We start from the raw sequence: 18,775 nt of genomic DNA on the forward strand, positions 1-18,775 counted from the left end.
CCCGTGGGAAACGAACCCACAACCCTGGCGTTGCAAGCGCCATGCTCTACCAACTGAGCTATCCAGAGCGATTTACAGGAGCAATTTGGGTTAAGTGCCTTCCTCAAGGGAACATATACAGATTTTCCACCTAGTCAACTCGGGGATTTGAACCAGCAACCTTTCGGTTTCCGGCCCAGCGCGCTTAACAGCGAGGCTACCATCTTGTAGCAAGATATCTGCAACTTTTCCAATGAAACAGTGAAGGAAATAGAGCAGTGGAGCTTTCATAAAACCTATAAAACCTAGCGGTCCAACAGGGAAATGGTTCCAATCGTTTTTACAGATTTCATTTTTCCCATAGAGAATTTTAGAAACACTTAAAATAAGGGTTGTGTTTCGTGTATGTTTTATGGGTATTATGACTCATACTGTGGTACTCTATAATGCAGTCTTTCACTGTACAAATGTTTTCTTCATAGCACAAGTTTGGGCGAAATTATTTCCATAAAATAATGTGATATTTCAATACACAGCAATTGATAATGCCCCATTCAGTGACCAAGGCATACTCATGTAAAGCCATCATAATGACTTGGATTTGCAATATCCAGCTGACTCACACACTGCGATCAATGATTTATCTTTATTTTAATATAGGTATTATTAATTAACAGTATCATTGTAGCAAAATGCATGCCTTATATAGTGCTGCCTGTCTGGATGCTGAATGAACCAGAAACGGTCAGTTCTATGTGCTTGAAATTCCTGGTTTCAAAGCGTTTATATTAAGTTTATGGCAGAAGTATGCATATAAAACAAGGCCCATTCTCGGAAATCAGTGATAAATGTTCTGTTGATTGTCAAGATTTTTTGTCGAGAGAAAGCGGGCTACACACTTCCATATAGAAATGTTGCTTGCTTGACCTTATACCGTTCTTCGAAAAATAAGTGGGCGTGTATTTGGATTTACATGCAAAAAAATAAAAGAGCTTTATATTGTCGCAAACCCGTGTGTCGCGAAGCAAGCCGCCCCTGTGAAGATGGCGGCTGAGCTGCACCCGTGTAGCGGAAAGCTAATCGGACTGTCGAATTCGAACCGAACCGCTCAGCGGAACCAACCAGTCCAGGAATTTAACCACGGTTTGGTTCTAAGCAGAGAGCCGCTGAAAGACCGCGATGTATTCACCGTCCGTATTGACAAGAAGGTAAATAGAACTGTCACTTTCGGATGGGGGGAGAGTGCAACTAACGTTAGTGTCAGTGGGACGGGGTCTCTGTTGTCCGCAGTGGTGCTCGTACCTTCTATTCCTTGCTGCTTGGGCGTGCGCTGTATGACAATCAAGCAGTACAGGATTTACAGCTATAATTTTAGCTATATCCTGTCCAAAATGTACTAACATATTTTTGTAACGGCCCATTGACAACTGACATTGTTGAACAGAATTAGCGAGCTAGCATGGGGTGCTGTTTGTGTGGTCCCGTCAATATGTTTTTGAAGGTGGCTAGCTAGTTAGCTAGTTTAGATGGCTAACTAGCTATGTCTTTGCTACCGACTAAGTCTAGCTCTACAGTAGTTATCTAAGTTATAGCTGACGTTATCGTATTAGCGAGCTTTTTTGGTGTGTTGATCGAACCAGCAGGTGCATCGCTGTCAAAACACTAAGTTAACGTTAGCTAGCTAGTTAGTGACTAGTTTAGTCAAGTGCCTATTATTCCCACGACCAACATTTTTGACAGCAGCACTCTAGCTAGCTAGCAACAGTCACTTGGTTGACAGCAGCAGTTCAGTTAGTGACATGTCCAGCTAGTAGTCAGAGGACGTCTACCTAATGACAACTAGACGAGAGAAGCATACTGGTTGATTCAAGTTAACCTATCTGTCAGGTAGGCCCTATGGCACTACTGTGGTCTTGACCATAGATACATAGAACCCCATTTAATATATTCTCGGTGGTCTTGATAAGAAAAAGACTGGGAGTAAAGGGCAAAGCAGATCTCAGTCTTATCCTAGTTGGTGCATGGTCACCTCGAGGTAGAAGTTGCATTCACCCCTAACCACAGCTCTATGGTCAGATAATTGACAAATGTTGACAAAAACAACTGACCCGTCTGTGTCCGTGGCTAGGGGAAAACTTCTCCCTATTATGCACAGGCTCATTCCTGAAAAACATAGCTGTAGTTTCTTAGTGATGCACATTGTTTTGAGCCCTAATTTATCAGAATGTAGTCTTAGGCTAACAGTTAGTTACTGTTGTTATAGGTCTACCTGCCTATGCAGCATTTAGACTCCTTATCTCTATGCCAACCGCAGCACCTAGTTTGCCTGTTATCCAATTATAATGGCAGATAGCCGGTCTGTTGCCATGATTACCGGTCTGCTGGCCTGGTGGTGTGTCAACAACATATCAGGAGTAGTCAGTGCCCCTCACACCTCTGTGGGTTGTTGGCAGAGGGCATTAGTACTGTTTCCTCCTATGCCAATTTAGCCTGGGTGGCACACAGCTCAGTGAACACATATACAGTAATAATAATAATTGGTCATTTAGCAGACGCTCTTATCCAGAGCAATTAGGGTTAAGTGCCTTGCTCAAGGGCACATCGACAGATTTTTCATCTAGTCGGCTCGGGGATTAGAACCAGCGACCTTTCGGTTACTGGCACAACGCTCTTAACCACTAAGCGACCTGCCGCCCCTATATACAGTGGGGAAAAAAAGTATTTAGTCAGCCACCAATTGTGCAAGTTCTCCCACTTAATTACAGGCCTCTCTCATCTTTTTTTCATCATAGGTACGTCAACTATGACAGACAAAATGAGAAAAAAAAATCCAGAAAATCACATTGTAGGATTTTTAATTAATTTATTTGCAAATTATGGTGGAAAATAAGTATTTGGTCAATAACAAAAGTTTCTCAATACTTTGTTATATACCCTTTGTTGGCAATGACACAGGTCAAACGTTTTCTGTAAGTCTTCGCAAGGTTTTCACACACTGTTGCTGGTATTTTGGCCCATTCCTCCATGCAGATCTCCTCTAGAGCAGTGATGTTTTGGGGCTGTCGCTGGGCAACACAGACTTTAAACTCCCTCCAAAGATTTTCTATGGGGTTGAGATCTGGAGACTGGCTAGGCCACTCCAGGACCTTGAAATGCTTCTTACGAAGCCACTCCTTTGTTGCCCGGGAGGTGTGTTTGGGATCATTGTCATGCTGAAAGACCCAGCCACGTTTCATCTTCAATGCCCTTGCTGATGGAAGGAGGTTTTCACTCAAAATCTCACGATACATGGCCCCATTCATTCTTTCCTTTACACGGATCAGTCGTCCTGGTCCCTTTGCAGAAAAACAGCCCCAAAGCATGATGTTTCCATCCCCATGCTTCACAGTAGGTATGGTGTTCTTTGGATGCAACTCAGCATTCTTTGTCCTCCAAACACGACGAGTTGAGTTTTTACCAAAACGTTCTATTTTGGTTTCATCTGACCATATGACATTCTCCCAATCCTCTTCTGGATCATCCAAATGCACTCTAGCAAACTTCAGACGGGCCTGGACATGTACTGGCTTAAGCAGGGGGACACGTCTGGCACTGCAGGATTTGAGTCCCTGGCGGCGTAGTGTGTTACTGATGGTAGGCTTTGTTACTTTGGTCCCAGCTCTCTGCAGGTCATTCACTAGGTCCCCCCGTGTGGTTCTGGGATTTTTGCTCACCGTTCTTGTGATCATTTTGACCCCACGGGGTGAGATCTTGCGTGGAGCCCCAGATCGAGGGAGATTATCAGTGGTCTTGTATGTCTTCCATTTCCTAATAATTGCTCCCACAGTTGATTTCTTCAAACCAAGCTGCTTACCTATTGCAGATTCAGTCTTCCCAGCCTGGTGCAGGTCTACAATTTTGTTTCTGGTGTCCTTTGACAGCTCTTTGGTCTTGGCCATAGTGGAGTGTGACTGTTTGAGGTTGTGGACAGGTGTATTTTATACTGATAACACGTTCAAACAGGTGCCATTAATACAGGTAACGAGTGGAGGACAGACGAGCCTCTTAAAGAAGAAGTTACAGGTCTGTGAGAGCCAGAAATCTTGCTTGTTTGTAGGTGACCAAATACTTATTTTCCACCATAATTTGCAAATAAATTCATTAAAAATCCTACAATGTGATTTTCTGGGGTTTTTTTCCTCAATTTGTCTGTCATAGTTGACGTGTACCTATGATTTTACAGGCCTCTCTCATCTTTTTAAGTGGGAGAACTTGCACAATTGGTGGCTGACTAAATACTTTTTTCCCCACTGTAGAGGGCAACGGAACATATGGTCCTTATCTTTCATCAGCGATAAAGAATCTTTCAAATAAAAAAAATACGCTTACTGTCGCAGTTTTGCACAGATCCATACAGCTATGGGTGCCTCCATCCGACGAAGCTACACTTCCCGAGTTACGCTTACACACAGGCGTTTGTAGCATGCTAGATGGTTAATTAGCACAGGTGGTCGCCTCTTGTCTTCCGTCTGTTTTTCGTAAACAAGCACTGTAACATGGAGATGTGTCCGTGTGGGAACACTAACCCTATCAAGGTGTGTATCAATTTAACCTTTTGTTGTTTGAAAATTATTTCTCGCTGGTATGAAAGATAAGGTCCTTATGCTTCCAATACCATACCGCAAGCGATGTGTGTTAATGTTCAGATTGAGAGTCGGGGCTCTTAACAAAACTCCCCCGTGCAGAAGACATCTTCGTCCAATGACTCTTATGTGTAATGTAATGGAACAGAGAGTCATGATCAAGGGCTAGAAATAACTATCTAGCTACATGGATAACACTCATACAGCAAGCCTTCACATGAAGAGCATAGTTAGCTAGGCAGATAACATTAACAGATAGGCCTTACTTCCTCCCAACACTGAGTGACCCGATATGTCTTCTCACTGATGATAGTTTCATGGCCAGTATCATCACATGTATCGAAGTTATAATGGACCCCTATCCGGGAATTGCATGAGGGATATCAATATCTGTGTTAGTGCAACAAATGTGGCATTGTTGCTACAGTAATGCTTGTAGTGAATTCACATTGATTGAGCTTGCTCTTGTGTCCCGTCCAAATGCACCAAAACCAAGCTCGTAGATTGATATATGCAATGCATTTTCACGCTTCATATCCAAATAATCTATAAGTAACATCATTGAGTTACACAATCCATTTTTAGATACTTTAGGATGATTTGGACATGAAGCGTGAAAATGCCTATATAGGTACCATTGACTTGCACTGGATTTCTGACACAAATGCTAAAAAGTTAGCGTTTGAAACAGTGATCAGGTAAACAAAACCAAAGCATGGATTGCTGTCATACCTGGTCCATTGACTGCTGACAGGGTAAGAAAACCACAATGTAATTTGGGTGAACTATCCCTTTAACAATGGGGGGATTCTTTTAAATTTAAATTTCAACAAAATAATGTGAATCTTACCTGTTTCTAACAACAAATGATTTCAGAACAATCTGAGATGGTGAGTGTTGAAATTCTCTTTCTTTTGTTTTTGGAGGTGGAACGACCCATCAGTTTGTTCTGGGTGGAATATTATGGTGTTGGTAATGTTGACAGTAGCGTATATGCGGGACAGTAGTTTGGTAAGCAGTAGTATGTGCCTACCTGCCTGGCTATCCCCCCCGGTTGCTGTCTTTGCAGTGTGTGTGTCAGAGAGATAAGGAGCTGCAGCTGATTGTTCACAGATCTGTGTTTGTTTTTCTGTGTTTGTGTACACTTTCGTTTGCAGATGTGTTTCAAGTTTTATTAGTCGTATGTACGGGATATGCATGGTATACATCGTCCAAGAAATGTTTACTTGCAGCATTTCCTTGGACGATGTATGCCATGCCTATCGCGTACATATGACTAGAAAGAGAGCGAAATGGATATGAGTGTGCTTGTGTTTGTTTGTATGCGTATGAGAGAGACTGAGAGAGGGCCTAGATTGCAACATTTGAATTTACACATCTCGCATACTGTGTTGTTTCGAGATGGACTTGGGTGGCTATGTGAGTGGATGATGGAGATGGAGAGAGAGTTATCTTCTCTTTCCACCATAGTGATCCTATTAAATTACTAGAGGGGCTATGTCAGGGATCATCAACTCGATTCAGCCGCGGTTAGATTTTATTCTGGAGTGGATGGTCAGGTTGCCGGAACATAATTACAAATAATTTGAATACTGAAAATTGACTGCAAGAAGCCCAAACAGATACAATATTTGACTAAAACATAATAATTTGAAACCTTGCTTACATTTACATACGATCACATATATCTCACTATTATGCGTGGAAATACTTTGGAACAGTGCTGGTGTTTTTAGTCTTTTATGTCCAACAGAGAACTTTGGGAGCCAAATAAAGTCACCATGCCTGCCACCAGTTGGGGAACCATGGACTATGTCATAAACCCTCAAACTTCCAGAATGGGGTGAAAATGGCAGCCATTTTCTTTAGGGAGAAATCTAAACCAGTCTAATTGGAATGAATGGCAGGAGAGGCATAATCCAGATTTAAAAAAAAAAAAATTAGGGGGTAGATCAGCTTTGATATTGCAGATAGATTGTAACTTCCAACAATGTAATTGTCTGCATCACTTCCAATCCCCCATGTTTTTTTCTCTCGCAAATATATATATCTGTGGAAAAATTAAGAGACCACTGCAATTTTTTCTTAAATCAGCATCTCTACATGTGTGACAGCCATTCCATTTCAGTGTCTGTTGAATTCCAACACAGGCACACCTCATTCTACTGAATTAGGTACTGATTAGGTCATCACCTGAACCAAATCTTATTTAACGAGGAAAAGTATAAAAACCACTGCTGTGGTCATCACTATCCTCTTGCAATAGGACCAGCTGGATGGCAAAAACAGTGCTAATAGTACCTCAAAAGTAATATTAATGAAAAAATAACTATTGACCATTCCAAAAGAGTTGAAAAGGAAAGTTGTGAGTGAGGAAAATAAGGGTTCAATTCTGGCTTTAATGGCAGAGGGATACAGTGAGCGTCAGATTGCTTCCATCCTTAAAATTTCAAAGACGGCGGTTCATAAGAACAAGGTCAAGCAGCAGACATTGGGGACAACAAAGCTACAGACCGGCAGAGGGCGAAAACGACTCTCTACTGACCGCCAACTAATTCGAATGTCACTCAACAACCGTAGGAGGACATCAAGTGACCTACAAAAAGAATGGCAAACGGCAGCTGGGGTGACATGCACGGCGAGGACGGTTCGAAACAGGCTCCTAGGGGCAGGGCTGAAGTCGTGCAAAGCTAGAAAAAAGCCCTTCATCAATGAGAAGCAAAGAAGAGCCAGGCTGAGGTTTGCAAAAGACCATAAGGATTGGACCGTAGAGGACTGGAGGAAGGTCATCTTCTCTGTTGAGTCCAATTTTCAGCTTTGCCCAACACCTGGTCGTCTAATGGTTAGACGGAGACCTGGAGAGGCCTACAAGCCACAGTGTCTCGCACCCACTGTGGAATTTGGTGGAGGATCGGTGATGATCTGGGGGTGCTTCAGCAAGGCTGGAATCGGGCAGATTTGTCTTTGTGAAGGACGCATGAATCAAGCCATGTACAAGGTTGTCCTGGAAGAAAACTTGCGTCCTTTTGCTCTGACATTGTTCCCCAACTCTGAGGATTGGTTTTTCCAGCAGGACAATGCGCCATGTCACACAGCCAGGTCAATCAAGGTGTGGATGGAGGACCACCAGATCAAGACCCTGTCATGGCCAGCCCAATCTCCAGACCTGAACCCCATTGAAAACTTCTGGAATGTGATCAAGAGGAAGATGGATGGTCACAAGCAATCAAACAAAGCCGAGCTGCTTGAATTTTTGCGCCAGGAGTGGCATAAAGTCACCCAACATCAATGTGAAAGACTGGTGGAGATCATGCCAAGACGCATGAAAGCTGTGATTGAAAATCAGGGTTATTCCACCAAATATTGATTTCTGAACTCTTCCTAAGTTAAAACATTAGTATTGTGTTGTTTAAAAATGAACTTATTTTCTTTGCATTATTTGAGGTCTGACAACACTTTTTTGTTATTTTGACCAGTTTTGAACATTTTCTGCAAATAAATGCTCTAAATGACAATATTTGTATTTGGAATTTGGGAGAAATGTTGTCAGTAGATCAGATCTTCAACCAAAACCTAATATTAGATAAAGGGAACATAAGTGAACAAATAACACAACAATTACATATTTATTTCATAAACAAAGTTACGCAACACCCAATTCCCCTGTGTGAAAAAGTAATTGCCCCCTTACACTCAATAACTGGTTGTGCCACCTTTAGCTGCAATGACTCCAACCAAATGCTTCCTGTAGTTGTTGATCAGTCTCTCACGTCGCTGTGGAGAAATTTTGGCCCACTCTTCCATGCAGAACTGCTTTAACTCAGTGACGTGTGGGTTTTCAAGCATGAACTGCTCATTTCAAGTCCTGCCACAACATCTCAATTGGGATTAGGTCTGGACTTTGACTAGGCCATTCCAAAACTTCAAATTTGTTGCTTTTTAGCAATTTTCATGTAGACTTGTGTGTTTTGGATCATTGTCTTGCTGCATGACCCAGCTGCGCTTCAGCTTCAGCTCACAGACGGATGGTCTGACATTCTCCTGTAGAATTCTCTGATACAGAGCAGAATTCATGGTTCCTTCTATTAAGGCAAGTCGTCCAGGTCCTGAGGCAGCAAAGCATCCCCAAACCATCACACCACCACCACAATGCTTGACCTTTGGTATGATGTTCTTACTGTGGAATGCAGTGTTTGGTTTTCGCCAGGCATAATTGGACCCATCTCGTCCAAAAAGTTGACTCAAGTTTGCCAAAAAGCACCTGGATGATCATCAAGACTCTTGGAAGAACGTTCTATGGACAGATGATTCAAAAGTTGGACGACATGAAGTTTTGGACGACATGGTTCCAGTAATGCCTGACGAAAACCAAAATCAGCGTATAATGACACCTTTGTTTTTAAGCCCTGGATTTCTAATCCCTTGATATTATTGTTGGATCTGATTTTAATAGCTAACATCTCAATGGCCGTAATAAATAATAAAGCGGGAAAATAAAAGTAAGGCATGTGATATATCAGAAATTGTGTAATATATAATTATTGTCAACATAAAATATAGTTTATAATTATAAATACAGTTTATATGGGTTTTATACCAATTCTCTGTATAAATAGCCTCTAAAATATATGTAAACAGACCATAAATGTCTCAGTTTTAGTTTTCTTGGAAAGCTGTGAGTGCTATTGTATGATACAATATCAGTACTTGTTGCATTTACAACTTGTCTAAGTTCTATCATCAACTGTTGTCAGCCAGTATATGGCTGGGGATTGACTGCATTGTTTGAATGGAATGTTGGCATATTGGCAGTTAGACACATTTATGGAATCATTCCTCTAAAACTGGCTGGTTAGCTAACAAACATACAGTGCAGGTACACTATATATACAAAAGTATGTGGACACCCCTTCAGATTAGTGGATTCGGCTATTTCAGCCACACCCGTTGCTGACAGTGTGTATAAAATAGAGCACACAGCCATTCAATCGCCATAGACAAACATTGACAGTAGAATGGCCTTACTGAAGAGCTCAGTGACTTTCAACATAGGATGCCACCTTTCCAACAAGTCAGTTCGTCAAATTTCTGCCCTGCGAGAACTGCCCCGGTCAACTGTAAGTGCTGTTATTGTGAAGTGGAAACGTCTAGGAGCGACAACGGCTCAGCCGCGAAGTGGTAGGCCACACAAGCTCACAGAACAGGACCGCTGAAGCGCGTAGAAATCGTCTGTCCTCGGTTGCAACACTCACTATCGGGTTCCAAACTGCCTCTGGAAGCAACATCAGCACAATAACTAATCGTCGTGAGCTTCATGAAATGGGTTTCCATGGCCGAGCAGCCGCACACAAGCCTAAGATCACCATGCGCAATGCGAAGCGTCGGCTGAAGTGGTGTAAAGCTCGCCACCATTGGACTCTGGAGCAGTGGAAACGCGTTCTCTGGAGCGATGAATCACGCTTCACCATCTGGCAGTCCGACGGAAGACTCTGGGTTTGGCGGATGCCAGGAGAACGCTACCTGCCCGAATGCATAGTGCCAACTGTAAGGTTTGGTGGAGGAGGAATAATGGTCTGGGACTGTTTTTCATGGTTCGGGCTTGGCCCCTTAGTTCCAGTGAAGGGAAATCTTAATGCTAAAGCGTATGATGACATTATTCTGTGCTTACAACTTTGTGGCAACAGTTTGGGGAAGGCCCATTCTTGTTTCAGCATGACAATGCCCCCGTGCACAAAGCGAAGTCCATACAGAAATGATTTGTCGACATCTGTGTGGAAGAACTTGACTGGCCTGTACAGAGCCCTGACCTCAACACCATCGAACACCTTTGGGATTAATTGGAACGCCGACTGCGAGCCAGGCATAATCGCCCAACATTAGTGCCCGACCTCACTAATGCTCTTGTGGCTGAATGGAAGCAAGTTCCCGCAGCAATGTTACAACATCTAGTAGAAAGCTTTCCCGGAAGAGTGGAGGCTGTTGTAGAGGCAAATGGGGGGACCAACTCTATATTAAAGCCCATGAGTTTGGAATTAGATGTTCGACGAGCAGGTGTCCACATACGTTTGGTCATGTAGTATAAATTCTTCAAATTCATTATTTTACATTTTATCTTATCACAGCACTGGCAAACAATGGTTGGCAAACTCCCTGACCAAAATGGCTGACCTTTATAGTCCCAGTCAGTATTAGATAGAATGTCGCAGCCCTGCCCAACTGTGGGGAAATAATAACAGCACAGCAGTTTTTCAGGCATGTTCTGTTATTTCTGTATAACAAATAATCAACGACGAAGTTGGCTCTTTTACAATGGGGGTCAATAGGAAATAATGTTTTCCCAAATTTGTGGTCGATGGGAATTCCTTATTACGTGAATATGGACTCGGGAGTATACCATCATAAGAAGATTCATGTCCATTCTAGTATTCTAATTCCTAATTCTATGCCTTCCACACGGTAAGGCATTGCCAGTCTTAGGCTTAGTCTAGATCTGTAACTCAGATCCCTGGACTGTTGTAACTCTCTTACATAGCCTAGCCCTAGCATCTAACCAACTGGAGGAAGACAAGACAGACAGGAAAGAGATGGTGAGAGTGTTTGGGTGGGGAGGTAAGAGCAAAATATTGGCATGGTGAGAAGAAGCTATAGTGGTTTTAAAAACGCTCTTTTTGACACATTGAATTGTATGTTTTAATGTTTCAAATGACAGATTTGAGTGTGCAGTTCCACTCTGTGTGCATTCAATGAATGAAATTGATACACACCTCGTGATCATTCACACTTTCCAAGGGCACGCAATGACAGAATGGTTTTGTGGTGCCGGTGTTGACTTTGGCCTACACATCATGTAATACTGTCATACAAAAAATCACAAGATCTGGCATTCCGGCATCCATCCCAGCAAGTACATTATCATAAATCTGAAAACCTAGCTAACAGACATGACACAGCCCTGTAAAACCCCTCTAGATATGAATCCTCTGGCTTAGTTTACAGTATATTATTGACTCCTGGTTTAACCCAGCTGACCTGACTTCTCCTGTAGGCCTAAGATTTTACTGGGATGCCTTTACTGACTTGATTTGATTTGATTGACTCAGTTTGATTCTCTGTTTGTTGTTCACATAATGTGCCATTATTAGGAGTTGACTGTTAATAGATAAAGTGTAAATAAATGTTAAAAAGGACTCAATAAAGATAGACCTAATAGACTGGTTGTCTGACAACATGACAAAAATGAAGCGTGCGCATGGATGTGGCCGGAAGACTGAACGGTCAGATAGCTAGCAACAATGACAAGAAGCTGCCATGTGGGGAATCGTAGGTGGCTCTTTTCAGCTCGTTGTATCTTGTTATTGATACCATGTCTTGTTTTGACTGATGTCATGTCTATGCTAAAATTCGCTAGCTATCCAAGAACTGTAACGATGTATTTGAGACAAGTGCTCATTGTGCAAAGGTATTTATGTTTTCAAGAAACATTTGGAGACATATATACACTGCTCAAAAAAATAAAGGGAACACTTAAACAACACAATGTAACTCCAAGTCAATCACACTTCTGTGAAATCAAACTGTCCACTTAGGAAGCAACACTGATTGACAATAAATTTCACATGCTGTTGTGCAAATGGAATAGACAACAGGTGGAAATGATAGGCAATTAGTAAGACACCCCCAATAAAGAAGTGGTTCTGCAGGTGGTGACCACAGACCACTTCTCAGTTCCTATGCTTCCTGGCTGATGTTCTGGTCACTTTTGAATGCTGGCGGTGCTTTCACTCTAGTGGTAGCATGAGACGGAGTCTACAACCCACACAAGTGGCTCAGGTAGTACAGCTCATCCAGGATGGCACATCAATGCGAGCTGTGGCAAGAAGGTTTGCTGTGTCTGTCAGCGTAGTGTCCAGAGCATGGAGGCGCTACCAGGAGACAGGCCAGTACATCAGGAGACGTGGAGGAGGCCGTAGGAGGGCAACAACCCAGCAGCAGGACCGCTACCTCCGCCTTTGTGCAAGGAGGAGCACTGCCAGAGCCCTGCAAAATGACCTCCAGCAGGCCACAAATGTGCATGTGTCTGCTCAAACGGTCAGAAACAGACTCCATGAGGGTGGTATGAGGGCCCGACGTCCACAGGTGGGGGTTGTGCTTACAGCCCAACACCGTGCAGGACGTTTGGCATTTGCCAGAGAACACCAAGATTGGCAAATTCGCCACTGGCGCCCTGTGCTCTTCACAGATGAAAGCAGGTTCACACTGAGCACATGTGACAGAGTCTGGAGACGCCATGGAGAACGTTCTGCTGCCTGCAACATCCTCCAGCATGACCGGTTTGGCGGTGGGTCAGTCATGGTGTGGGGTGGCATTTCTTTGGGGGGCCGCACAGCCCTCCATGTGCTCGCCAGAGGTAGCCTGACTGCCATTAGGTACCGAAATGAGATCCTCAGACCCCTTGTGAGACCATATGCTGGTGCGGTTGGCCCTAGTTTCCTCCTAATGCAAGACAATGCTAGACCTCATGTGGCTGGAGTGTGTCAGCAGTTCCTGCAAGAGGAAGGCATTGATGCTATGGACTGGCCCGCCCGTTCCCCAGACCTGAATCCAATTGAGCACATCTGGGACATCATGTCTCGATCCATCCACCAACGCCACGTTGCACCACAGACTGTCCAGGAGTTGGCGGATGCTTTAGTCCAGGTCTGGGAGGAGATCCCTCAGGAGACCATCCGCCACCTCATCAGGAGCATGCCCAGGCGTTGTAGGGAGGTCATACAGGCACGTGGAGGCCACACACACTACTGAGCCTCATTTTGACTTGTTTTAAGGACATTACATCAAAGTTGGATCAGCCTGTAGTGTGGTTTTCCACTTTAATTTTGAGGGTGACTCCAAATCCAGACCTCCATGGGTTGATAAATTTGATTTCCATTGATCATTTTTGTGTGATTTTGTTGTCAGCACATTCAACTATGTAAAGAAAAAAGTATTTAATAAGATTATTTCATTCATTCAGGTCTAGGATGTGTTATTTTAGTGTTCCCTTTATTTTTTTGAGCAGTGTAGTTTACATATTGTCAACAGTCTAAGCCCACCCTGTCTGTCTTGCCTCATAGTTGTGCACCCAACGCTTTTGTTGCTAAACAACCGACCCATCTAACAGAGGAAAAAGTAAATAAACTCATTTGGAATGACGTGTAGGCTTACTAATCTATACAATATATTGAACATAACTGACTAAATGTCAAAATTGACCAATAAATTAATAGATGAATAAATAAATGTAGATAAACACACCCTTCTCTTCCTGCTACAGGTGAACTCTTGGAGCGGCTCCATAGAGATCGGGGTGACGTCTCTGGACCCGGCTGGTCTCGACTTCCCCAGCAGCGCTACGGGTCTGAAGGGAGGCTCCTGGATCGTGTCTGGCTGCTCGGTGCTACGTGACGGCCGCTCCGTCCTCGAGGAGTACGGCCGCGACCTGGACCAGCTGTCTGAGGGCGACCGTGTGGGCATACAGGTAGGTAGCCTATTGGCTTAGCAAGGCGGACTAGTGGCCGGAAGGTCGCCGGTTCAAGCCCCAGGCAAGGTACTGAATTGGTAACAGAAGGTGTACTGGTCTCTGATCCTTGCCGTTGTGCCCTTGAGCAAGGCACTCAATCTCTACAATTGCTCTCCATCCAGCGGCGCTGCTTCATGGCTGACCCTGTGCCTCTCAATTCTCTGTGTATTTGGGGAGGTTTAGATAGGCTAGCCAGAAGTCAAATGTCTGTTTCTCAAAAAATGGACAATGAGTTATCATTTTTTTTGTTTCTGTTCTACTGTACAGCGGAGCGCCCACGGCGAGCTCCACCTGTGGGTGAACGGGCAGGACTGTGGCGCAGCTGCCAGTGGTCTCCCGACGGGCCTCTGGGCGGTGGTGGACCTCTACGGCAAGTGTACGCAAGTGACTGTGGTGAGCTGCGAGCCGCCGTCCTTGGCGGAGAGAGACACTGAGAGGGAGACGGTGGAGGAGGTGGAAGAGGAGGTGGAAGAGGAGGTGGTGGTGTGCGGGGTCAGGGAGGGGGACGTCGGGGGTCTGACGTCAGTGGTGATCCTGGCAGCGGCGACAAACGGGACGATAGAGGAAGGTAGGAGGTTGTTGATGTTTTTGTTGACAATGTTTATCTATTGAAATGGAGGGTTTGTTGTGTCATCGTGTGAAAGGGTGTAGTAATGAGGGAAAGAGGGTTTGTCTTCTCCTTCCTGCTTTGTCTCAGTGCCTGAGCTCCCTCCTACTCATAACCGACCTGACAAGCTCCCCAACAACCTAGAGCCTGAGACTGGTAAGAAAATCAAAACCCTAAAACCTCTACCCCAATCTCTGTTACATTTGGTCAATTGTGCAACTGACTCGCCATCTTTGTCTCTCTTTCTCTCTTTCTTTCTCTCACACAATCTCTCTTCCTCTCCACTCTCTCACACACACACTTTATTTTTCTCTCGCCTGCCCCTGTAGTTCTGACAGAGCACCAGCTCTTTGACGTGTTAAACAATGCCATCGTATCCCTTTACCGCTCAGAGGACAACGGGGGAGGAGGGGGAGACCTGGGGGGGGGTGGAACAGGGACAGACTCAGGAACAGGAAGTAGAGGGGACAGGGGGAGCATCAGCGGAGGGGGATCCGTTAACAGTAGTGACAGCGGGGGCGGGACCGGCAATACTGGAAGCGTCAATAACAGCCCTGCAGGCGGCGGAGGGGCGAGACCCGGGGCACTGACGGGCGGGATGCTAACCAATGATGCGCTGCTGTTCCACGAGAAGTGCGGCACACTGATCAAGCTGAGCAACAACAACAAGACGGCTGAGAGGCGGCGACCGCTGGACGAGTTCAACAACGGCGTGGTCATGACCAACCGGCCACTTCGACACAACGAGATGTTTGAGGTGCGGCCAATCACTTGCTCCGATACTGAGATATGTGAATGCTTGGAAGGAGTTGAAACGAGGGGCTTAGATCAAGGTGTTTTACAACAATAATAACATTTGTCTGGTCATTCTTAATTTGAATGCTCATAAGGAATAGCCTACATAGCACTGTCATAGTAATAACATAACAGCTGTCATTGCTGACACCAGCTGTCATAACTGGTTACGTTAATTTGGTTAGCATCCCGCCCGTCATAACATGTTATGACGCTGGGTGTCAAGTGAAGTGTTACCGAATATTCATATGTTACAGCCACAGGGTGTGAATGAATAGATTAGTGCATTTCCATTGGGGTCTGATGGACTGTAGCTTGAGATGAATAATGTAAAATGTAAAAATATTAAATGTTTCTATAATCTAAAAGAGAGTGAGAGAATTCACTAGAGACCAAAGCAGGGAAGGGACTGCCTGAACTTCTCCAATAAGAAACGCTTGTTTCCGTTTTCCGTTGCAATACTTTTTGCGCCCCTGGTTTCTGAATGCGCCCCTGGTTTCTGTTGTGCCACAGATCCGCATAGATAAGCTGGTGGACAAGTGGTCGGGGTCGATCGAGATTGGCGTGACGACACACAACCCCAACAACTTGGACTACCCAGCCACAATGACAAATCTGCGCTCAGGTACGTAACATACACACACGTAACACGCATACATACACACGCTAGCGAGGTGTTGCTCAAACCCAATATACAACTTGATCTATTCATTCCACAACAAACTGCACACATGTTCAATCCCTCCAGGATTCTGCGATCAATTTTGTTGTTGTTGCAAAAGCAACAATTCCCCGCATATTTTGCGAGGGCTTGCAAGTTTGACCAATCACCGCACTATTTTTACAATAAAACAGTAAAATCATCGCAATATTATCGCATAAAACTGACCCGTCACTGCAGTACAAAAAGAGGGCTTGCATTTTCAACCAATCACCACACATTTACCACATAATATGGTTAAATCAAGCTACACGTCAACAAACCTTTTCCTTCGTTAGCGTGTTTTCGCGAGAAACTTGACAGTCATTGCATATTGCCATGCAAAATGTCATTATCTTTTGCCCGCAAATATCACCAAAAAATCCCAGCGAAATCCAGGAGGGGCTGTTCATTCTTGTTCTTTGCAAAGTATAAGGCTACATTGATAGAAGTTACAATCTATCTGCAATATTAAGCTGATCTACCCCCAGAATAAAAAGAAAAAAAAAAAAGAAGAAAAAAAGTATAAGGCTACATCTTGCTGTGTGTTTCTTTCTTGCCTTCCAGGTACAATCATGATGAGTGGCTGTGGGATCCTGACTAACGGCAAGGGAACCCGTCGGGAGTACTGTGAATTCAGCCTGGATGAACTGCAGGTCAGTGTCTCACGCACAGACACATATAGACACACACATCCCTAACATCTTAACCATGACACTCTGTGACTTCCATTCCAGGAGGGGGATCACATAGGCTTGATGCACAAGGCCAGCGGAGCTCTTCACTTCTACATCAATGGCATCGACCAAGGTGAGAGTGACACGCCAGGAGCATCCGTCAATGTAACGGGGGATTGAATGGCTGTAGCATGGTGTTAGAGCAGGGGTGTCAAACGTCCGGCCCGCAAACGGGTTTAATCCGGCCCGCGAGATGATTAAAAAAAATAAAAATAATTGTAAAGTATAAAAATGCGCTGCAATTTAAAATAAACTGCTGTTCCAATTGCGTCCACTGGATGGCGCAATAGCAATTGTGTTAAGCAAGCAAACTGTTTATACCGGGGCAGAGCAAGTAGGTCAAGCACGTGCAGCCAATGACCTACTTTGTTTTGCCCGCGATATTTATTACGGCTTATACTTTTAACATGATGTGCTTTGGCACCCTCATTGCCCCAATATGTCTCTGTCAAAAAAGAGAAAAGTGGACGCAGAGTGTTCCAAGAAAAATGGTCATCCTATTTATTCACGGAATTGAATGGGAAAGCTGTATGTTTGGTGTGTTCAGAGCATGTTGCAGTGCTGAAAGAATATAACCTTCGTCGCCACTATGTGAGTCTTCATGCCGACAAATATGACAACTTTCAAGGACAGCGGAGATGAGAGAAGGTGAATGAACTGTTGGCGGGTCTGAAGAAACAGCAGTCTGTGTTTACTCACAGCCGAGACATCAGTGACGCTGCAGTGAAAGCTAGCTACCTCATTGCTAATGAAATCGCAGTGGCTTCAAAACCATTTAGTGAGGGTGAATTTGTAAAAACATACATGATGAAGGCAGCGGAGATTGTGTGCCCTGAAAAGCGGCAGGCTTTTGCAAATATCAGCCTGACAAGAAACACAGTTGCAGACAGGATTTCCGATCTTTCAGTGGATTTGGACAGCCAGTTGAAGCAAAAAGTAATGTAATTTATTGCGTTTTCGGTTGCAATTGATGAAAGCACGGACATTAGAGATGTTGCACAACTGGCCATTTTCATCCGCGGAGACATTGACCGTCACCGAGGAGTTCGTGGAGTTGGTGCCGATGACAGATACAACGACAGCAGCTGATATTTTTACCGCACTCGTCGCCGCGCTGGACAGGGTCGGAGTGGACTGGTCCCGCGCTGTCAGCGCCCTCAATGATCGGGAAAAAAGCAGGCGTTGTGACAAAGTTCAGAGAGAAAGTGCAATCTGCAAATGGAGGACGTGATTTTTTGACTTTTCACTGTATTTTGCACCAGGAGGCTTTGTGTTGCAAGTCATTAAAGATGGATAACGTCATGAAGGTGGTCATCCAAACTGTTAGTTTCATCCGATCCAGAAGCCTGAATCACCGTCAGTTTGACAGCCTTCTCAGAGAGAAAGACCACATCTATGGCCTGCCATACCACACTGAGGTAAGATGGTTAAGCCGAGGTGCTGTGCTGAGGCGTTTCTTTGATTTACGAGAAGAAATTGAACAGTTCATGGAAGAAAAGGGCAAACCAGTGTTAGAATTTCATTCCGCAGAATGGATGCAGGACCTTGCATTTATGGTGGATATTACAGAGCACCTGAATAACTTGAACAAACAGCTGCAAGGGCGCAACAAAGTTGTCACGCAGTATTATGACAGCATACGTTCTTTCAAGTTGAAGCTGTCATTGTGGGAGACGCAACTTGCCGGTGGTGATGCAGCTCACTTCCCCTGTCTGAAAAATGTGTGCGCAACCCAACATGTGGCAGACATGAAGCGGTTCAAAGATAAAATAACGG

General features: G+C 44.3%; 1 protein-coding gene across 2 annotated transcripts in view; it reads left to right on the forward strand.

The window, feature by feature from the left end:
• Positions 1 to 1,013: 1,013 nt before the first annotated feature.
• The window catches only part of LOC311112767 (neuralized-like protein 4), a 35,797-nt gene continuing 18,035 nt past the window's right edge, over positions 1,014 to 18,775 (forward strand). For both annotated transcript variants that reach the window (XM_084155905.1, XM_084155906.1), the window contains exons 1-8: positions 1,014 to 1,187; positions 13,915 to 14,118; positions 14,428 to 14,728; positions 14,858 to 14,923; positions 15,097 to 15,524; positions 16,076 to 16,187; positions 16,830 to 16,918; positions 17,000 to 17,072. In XM_084155905.1, coding sequence (XP_084012031.1) covers positions 1,023 to 1,187; positions 13,915 to 14,118; positions 14,428 to 14,728; positions 14,858 to 14,923; positions 15,097 to 15,524; positions 16,076 to 16,187; positions 16,830 to 16,918; positions 17,000 to 17,072 — 1,438 coding nt within the window. In that variant the 5' untranslated portion in view covers positions 1,014 to 1,022. The remainder of the gene's footprint in view (positions 1,188 to 13,914; positions 14,119 to 14,427; positions 14,729 to 14,857; positions 14,924 to 15,096; positions 15,525 to 16,075; positions 16,188 to 16,829; positions 16,919 to 16,999; positions 17,073 to 18,775) is intronic.

The sequence above is a fragment of the Coregonus lavaretus genome, assembly GCF_964263955.1.
Source record: "Coregonus lavaretus genome assembly, chromosome: 39".
NCBI lineage: Eukaryota > Metazoa > Chordata > Actinopteri > Salmoniformes > Salmonidae > Coregonus > Coregonus lavaretus.